Genomic DNA, 6,551 nt, shown 5'->3' with positions numbered 1-6,551 from the left:
GTATCAAACCGTCGTTCAGCGCCGTTGCAGCTTGGCCGTTGCCATCTCCATTAACGTTAATGGAGTCGTTGTTCAGTGCCGTTGCCAGCTCCATTAACGAAATACATTTAAAAACTTATTCGAAATACATTTAGAAAAAAAAGTCTTGGAAAATATAGCGCTGCACAAAGGCTTGGCGATTACAGAGCTAGCCGAAATACATTTTAAAAAAAGCCTTGGCAAATTCAGCGCTGCACACATTCTCCCAATACAGGCTTCCCAATACCCTTCACACAATGCTGCAAGTGAGTGTTTCCACTGGGATTCAACCTCCAATGTCCACCTCAAATCGAAATCAACAAAGAGAGCCACACATATCAATTCAAGAACCTGCACTTGGTGTTTTTTATGCAACAAATCTTCAATGGGAGACTCGTCATGATCCCCTTTCCAATTTCGGTATTCTACAAATTGCTTATGTACCATGGGAAAGAGTACCCAACTTTGTGCTTGGTGAAAATCAAAGGCTCGATACACCTACCAACTTTCGAGTGGAGTGGACAAAGAAGAGGGATCTTGGTTCGTTGCATGTACCTAATGAGGATAGCTACCTTTGTCTCATTGCGTGAGTTCCTCGAATACACACACCATGCATCTTTTCATGTCCATCCATTGTGTACATTATTTGAAGGACTTTTTTTAAGCTTTTAAGCAGATACTGGTGTGCTTTCGGGGGGCCCAAGATGCTACTAGTAGCTCCAATTTCAAGCCACATCTCAAAAGAAGAGTACATTCTGAAAGGCACTTTGTTGGATGCCAATGTCACTTTGTCGTCTCACAATTATATTTATGGCCTAATGTGGCTCGCATAAGCTATGTCCAATATTAGCATGTTAACTCACATGGTGATGTGTGTCATGGAATGCATGATATGGGCCTTCCATCTATAAAATTATTTTTTGCTCCATGGTTGTCCACTCACATGAAGGGATGGATTTGTGACATGCTCCACAAGGGATTCACACCACAGCAAGTGTTGAAGCATCGTATTGAATTGGTACAAAGGAGCTCACAAGAGGGTTCATTTCAAGCTGCAAGAGATACCTTCCTTACTTTACATGACATTTTAAATGTTGCAAACAAGCTAGAGACAATAACACTCCAAACAGACCATCATGATGCACGAAGTGTTCATAATTGGGCAATAGCTAACACTCGGCATACCTTCTTTTACCAACCATATGATGAGGCAAAGGAAAAGTCGTTTACATTGGGTATCCAAACTTGCTGGCAACTAGTGACATGATGAACACATATGGCAACAATAGTTTGTTGGCCACATGGACGCTACTTTTGGCACCAATAAGTACAAGGTATTGTATCTTTTTATGATGCATATTATTTCTCATTATTTCTATGAGATTGAGATATTACTCTTATTTGCATTCCATTTCCCAGCTTATTGTACTAAATTTCTATGCAGTTTCATCTCTACACCATCTTAGTCTTTGATGCTTTTCGGAATGGTGTTCTAGTTGCATGGGTTATCACATCGTCTTGTCGAGGCGATGATACCCAGCAATGGATGACCACGCTTAGAAATTGCATTCAAGACTTTAATAGATCATGCGAAGCAAACGCCTTTATGGTTGACGATGTGGAAGCAGAAATCCAAGCTTTACAGTAAGTTCGTAGTATTTCTCACATTTAATCAGTTAAACATCAAAATATCGATGTGTCAACTATAACCATTCATGTCTTTATGCTACGTAGGGAAGTGTTTGGAGTCCCTATCTATTTATGCCTTTGGCATGTCCGAAGATGTGGGCTTAAGAACTTAATTTAAAAAGTACCAGATGCTTCCGTTCGAGCTGACATGCTCAGAACTTTGGGGCATATTATGAATATACATGGCAAGCCATGCAAGAGCTCCCATGACAAGGAAGAAGAAGCAACCCAGTTGGTGGAAACATTTTTGCAGACATACACTGTCCAAGCATCATTCATATAGTACTTCAAGGATCAATGGCTTCCACGAATCGGTATGTTCAATCTGGGCTATCAAGCTCTTCCCTACCCTACTTCTTTGTCCCCCTACGGTATGTCAAAGCATAAGACACTGTCCACACTCCTCGGCTTCGAGTATTGTATTGAACCCGGACAACTTCAGCCTGTGACCCCCCCTCTTGGTCTATGAGTGAGTCCTTCCCATGGCCATGTTCTTATCTTCATGGACAACCCCATCCACGAGCTCAACCTCACCTGTAGTAACCTCACGTGTAGTGTACAGTCAATGATAAACATAGATGTTACTGAATTCATTTGCTTTACCTTATGTAATGTGTATGTCCACACACCTTCCATGTCAACCTCTCCCCTACCATGGCTGTGTCATCATGAACCTCACCTCCAACATCCATAGTATATTGGTCTTTGGTACCCCCACCCACGAGCTCAACCTCACCTGGCAGTGTACAATCAATAATAAACATAGATGTTACTGAATTCATTTGCTTTACCTTATGTAACGTGTATGTCCTCCACACACCTTCCATGGTGGCAACCTCTCTATACTCAGCCGAACATGCAGCCCGTGCCATGGCTGTGTCATCATGAACCTCACCTCCAACATCCATAGTACTTTGGTCTTTGGTACCCCCACCCACGAGCTCAACCTCACCTGTAGTGTACAATCAATGATAAACATAGATGTTACTGAATTCATTTGCTTTACCTTATGTAACATGTATGTCCACACACCTTCCATGGCAACCTCTCTATGCTCAACCGAACATGCAGCCCCTGCCATGGCTGTGTCAACATCACTTGAAATGCCAAGCAAGACAAGTGCATAGCTGAAATTATATAGGCAACATCACAAGAGGGTCTCTACTAATAAAGCCACTAGGTAATAGCCAGTTCATAATGCATACCACATTGCTCACGTGGGGATTCCCGAGACATCATGTGGCATAGAGCATCCAATGCATCCTCTTCCAAATCCACGAGCTGGCTTGAGTGCGTCTTCTCCTCCGGAGATGGACTAACCACATCTTCCACATGCGTAGAAGAAGTGTCTAGTATAAAACATGTTATTTGAAACATTAGAAATGAAAGTGCTAAAGTCAATAAATGAAACATTAGAAAGTATTTGGATGTGACTATACCATGAGCTAGCTCTAATGGTCCAACACAACCCAAGCATCACTCGAACCTCTCTACCGGCCCCTTAGGACACGGTTCTTTTCATCACCAAGGTTTGCTGCCCTATACTCTTCCATTCCTTCATTGATGTAATCCTCAACAATGAATGATTCTTTCCAAGCAAGGATGTCCTTCCTATGGATGTCACATGCATCCATATATATCATTTTCCATTGAATCCCTACCTTAACCTGCAATCTATATCTCTTCATATGCAGATTCTGTTCATGGCGTTATCCCTTGGTGCTTTGACTGGGACTTTTGCATACTTACGTAGGATTTCTCTTATCTTCCCTCTCTCATAGATCACCATAGGCAATTCTCGATGCTTTGTTAGTTAGGCGATGATGATTAAACATGTCTAAGCGAGAGAAGGTTTTTTGGTGTACCTTGATGCCCATGGCAATCGAGCACCAAGCATACATACTCCTTCTTAAACCTACCACACTTCAACCTCTCTGCATATCTATGTTGCTCCCACTAAGGCACATCACAATTAGCATGTTATGAGTATATGTATGTGGTAAATGTATGCGTAAGATGTGTGTGTGTAAGTAAGATGGGATGTGTGTGTGTGTGTGTGTGTGTGTGTGTGTGTAAGATGGTGTGTGAATGTAAATACTTGCATGTGGGTGTGCGTGTGTGTGTATATGATAAGTATGTGTATGTGTAAGTGGTAATATGTGTATGCAATATAGGTTGTGTGTATGCAATGTGTGTAAGTGGTAATACGTGTATGCAATATGAATATGTTGTAATGCATGTATGTTACATGCGCGCATTTGTGAATGTGTAAATGTGTGTGTGTGGAGTTATGTATGGTGTACGTGTATGGTGTGTGTGGTGAGTATGTGTATTGAGTATGCGTAATGGTGTGTGTGTGTGTGTGTGTGTGTATGTGTATGTGTATTGAGTATGTGTATGGTGTGTGTGTGTGTGCCCAGATAAGTTTGATTGAGTATGTGTATGTTGTAATGAGTGTATGTTACATGCGCGGATTTGTGAATGTGTATATGTGTGTGCGTGTGGAGTTATGTATGGTGTGTGTGTGTGTGTATGTGTGTGTGTGTGTGTGTATTGAGTATGTGTATGGTGTGGGTGTGTGTTGAGTATGTGTATGGTGTGTGTGTTGAGTATGTGTATGGTGTGTGTGTATGTGTATGTGTATGTGTATGTGTATGTGTATGTGTATGTGTATGCGTGTATGTTACATGCCCAACTTTGTGAATGTGTATGTGTGTGTGTGTGTGTGTGTGTGTTGAGTATGTGTATGGTGTGTGTGTTGAGTATGTGTATTGAGTATGTGTATTGAGTATGTGTATGGTGTGTGTGTGTGTATGTGTATGTGTATGTGTATGTGTATTGAGAATGTGTATGGTGTGTGTGTATGTGTATGGTAAGTTTGATTCATGTGTGTGTATGTTCTAATGCGTGTATGTTACATGTGCGCATTTGTGAATGTGTTATGGTAAGTTTGATTCATGTGTGTGTATGTTCTAATGCGTGTATGTTACATGTGTGCATTTGTGAATGTGTATATGTGTGTGTGTGGAGTATGTGTATGGTGTGTGTGTGTGTGTGTATGTGTAAGTGCATTGAGTATGTGTATGGTGTGTGTGTATGTGTATGATAAGTTTGATTCATGTGTATCTGTATGGTGTGTGTGTATGTGTATGTGTGTGCATTGATGGTGTGTGTGTATGTGTATGATAAGTTTGATTCATGTGTGTGTTATAATGCATGTATGTTACATGTGCGCATTTGTTATGTGCAAAAGACATTTGGTGTGCACAATATGAATATAAACATGAATTGAAACAAATCACAACTTGCTAATTGTGAAAATTGCACTTACATCGTTCTCACGCCTTATCACCGTAAAGGGAGGCTGCTGGCCTTCATTTGGAATCTCCTCCTTGACATAGTCTCATGATCATCCTCATTAGAAGGAGGATCATCCTCATCCTCTTCATCTCCATGAACATCTCTCAAGGAAAATAGCCCATCATTTGAGGGTGCAGCCCAAAATACATCCTCATTTTTGAGTGGAAGCCCCTTGCTCTCATGCCCTTAGACCGCGTGAGACTGTTATGCCAAGTAGCTTTCACCCTCCTCCTTGTTGCTGTAGAGGAGAGAACCTGATGCAGGTCGCCCAATGCTGGGCATTGGGAAAGGCATGCCCCTCCTCTTCCTGACACCTGGTCCTCACCATGTCCTCAGTGCCCTCGGAGTCACTTGAATGAAAGGGATGCTTGTCCTCTATGAGCTCAGCTCCGCTCGAGCCCCCAAGCCCACAATTACGCTGCCTTGGTGAGGAATCCAACTAAGAGCTGGAGCTAATGTTGATTAGCACACACTACTTCCCTGCACACGCTGCCTCTCTGCCCTGTATCGGCTGTTTGTCTTCTCGTGCTGCTTCATGTATTCCTTCTTGTTTGTCTTCCCCTGCTGCCCTCCACACGCTGCCTCTCTGCCCTGAGTTGTCCATAGAAGTAGGGCATGTCATGGGCGCTGGCACAAACACGGGGCTCCTGCATTGGGGGCTCTTGTGGCCCCCATGGTATGCAGCTGGAATACTACAGCACCCGCTGGTGTGGATGGAGGCAGTGAGCTGACTGGGAGATGCCATGCGAGGCATGTTGTCCGTCTACCACACGCTGGAAAGGACAGAGACGGGAGCACGCAAATCCAACGTGGCTCACGCAGGCGAGAGGTGGAGGTGGAGTTAACTGGCAGTGATGGCGATGGGGCCAACGGCTCGAGTTGGCTGAGGTGGAGTTCCAGTGAAGTGACGATGGGGCCCATGCGCATGGGGATGCATGGCCATGCTGTGGACAGCAGGCATGCATACCATGGAGGGGCAGTTAAAGGTGAAACAAATGTGCCGCGGGGGCTTTTGAGAAGTCAGCCCCTCCACGTGAACTAAAGACAACGGGAGGGGCTTGGGATATATCCTCGGGTCTGTTAAATTGCATAAGAAGAGGAAAGACGAGCAGGGCCTAAATTTGATGCCTGTTTTTCCTGTCAAGGGCCATTTTGCCTGTCAAAAAAGGTAGTTGAAAAAAATTCCTGTCAAATGACAAGCCCGAGAAAAAAAATTGCCTGTCACCTCGACAAGCTATTCCAAATACTACCAGTCAATTGAAATTTGACATGCTTAGTATTATTATTAAAGTTAATTTCCAATGGCCATGTGTGGGTGCTGGGCGGCGGGCGCTGTGAGACGAGTGGCCGGTCAAGGTATGGAAGCCTGAAGGGTTCACAAGGGTGTGGAAATTGGGACCTGGGTCTTCAAACTTCAAAGTTTGAACACTGTGGCGAGCGCTACACGCAGGCTGCTGGAGTCTGCATGTAACATGAGCCGCCCG

General features: G+C 43.6%; 2 protein-coding genes across 6 annotated transcripts; one reads left to right on the top strand and one right to left on the bottom strand.

The window, feature by feature from the left end:
- The first annotated feature begins 213 nt into the window (after positions 1-213).
- Positions 214-1,873, top strand: LOC147619777 (uncharacterized). The gene is made up of 3 exons (XM_086825614.1): positions 214-1,352; positions 1,463-1,662; positions 1,753-1,873. Exons 1-3 carry the CDS (start codon positions 1,320-1,322, stop codon positions 1,823-1,825), a joined length of 306 nt encoding a protein of 101 aa, XP_086681740.1. The 5' UTR covers positions 214-1,319; the 3' UTR covers positions 1,826-1,873.
- Positions 1,610-6,058, bottom strand: LOC147619776 (uncharacterized). Of its 5 annotated transcripts, none has more exons than XM_086825610.1 (5): positions 5,039-6,058; positions 2,913-3,663; positions 2,740-2,805; positions 2,337-2,659; positions 1,610-2,241 (listed from the first exon to the last, which is right to left on the bottom strand). In XM_086825610.1, exons 2-5 carry the CDS (start codon positions 3,118-3,120, stop codon positions 2,146-2,148), a joined length of 693 nt encoding a protein of 230 aa, XP_086681736.1. In that variant the 5' UTR covers positions 3,121-3,663; positions 5,039-6,058; the 3' UTR covers positions 1,610-2,145. The 5 variants fall into 5 exon arrangements, with proteins under 5 accessions (XP_086681736.1, XP_086681738.1, XP_086681739.1 ...); XM_086825612.1 differs by lacking the exon at positions 5,039-6,058 and having other exon boundaries at positions 2,337-2,443; positions 2,528-2,659; positions 2,913-5,032; XM_086825613.1 differs by lacking the exon at positions 5,039-6,058 and having other exon boundaries at positions 2,913-3,056; positions 3,147-5,032.
- Positions 6,059-6,551: the final 493 nt, after the last annotated feature.

This window comes from Cibotium barometz, chromosome 32 (genome assembly GCF_041138505.1).
Source record: "Cibotium barometz isolate CiBa-2024 chromosome 32, ASM4113850v1, whole genome shotgun sequence".
Classification (NCBI taxonomy): Eukaryota; Viridiplantae; Streptophyta; class Polypodiopsida; order Cyatheales; family Cibotiaceae; genus Cibotium; species Cibotium barometz.
The sequence above is the reverse complement of the archived record's forward strand: the minus strand, read 5'-3'. Positions and strand labels throughout refer to the sequence as shown.

Bases quoted from the DNA above. Each gene is read 5' to 3' on its own strand.
- LOC147619777 (XM_086825614.1), top strand. From the start codon at position 1,320: ATGGACGCTACTTTTGGCACCAATAAGTACAAG. The intron at 1,353-1,462 runs GTATTGTATCTT...ATTTCTATGCAG, and splicing joins TTGGCACCAATAAGTACAAG to TTTCATCTCTACACCATCTT. The intron at 1,663-1,752 runs GTAAGTTCGTAG...TATGCTACGTAG, and splicing joins GCAGAAATCCAAGCTTTACA to GGAAGTGTTTGGAGTCCCTA.
- LOC147619776 (XM_086825610.1), bottom strand. From the start codon at position 3,120: ATGTTTCATTTATTGACTTTAGCACTTTCATTTCTAATGTTTCAAATA. The intron at 2,806-2,912 runs GTATGCATTATG...TTGGCATTTCAA, and splicing joins ATCCCCACGTGAGCAATGTG to GTGATGTTGACACAGCCATG. The intron at 2,242-2,336 runs GTGTGTGGACAT...AGGTTACTACAG, and splicing joins GGGAGAGGTTGACATGGAAG to GTGAGGTTGAGCTCGTGGAT.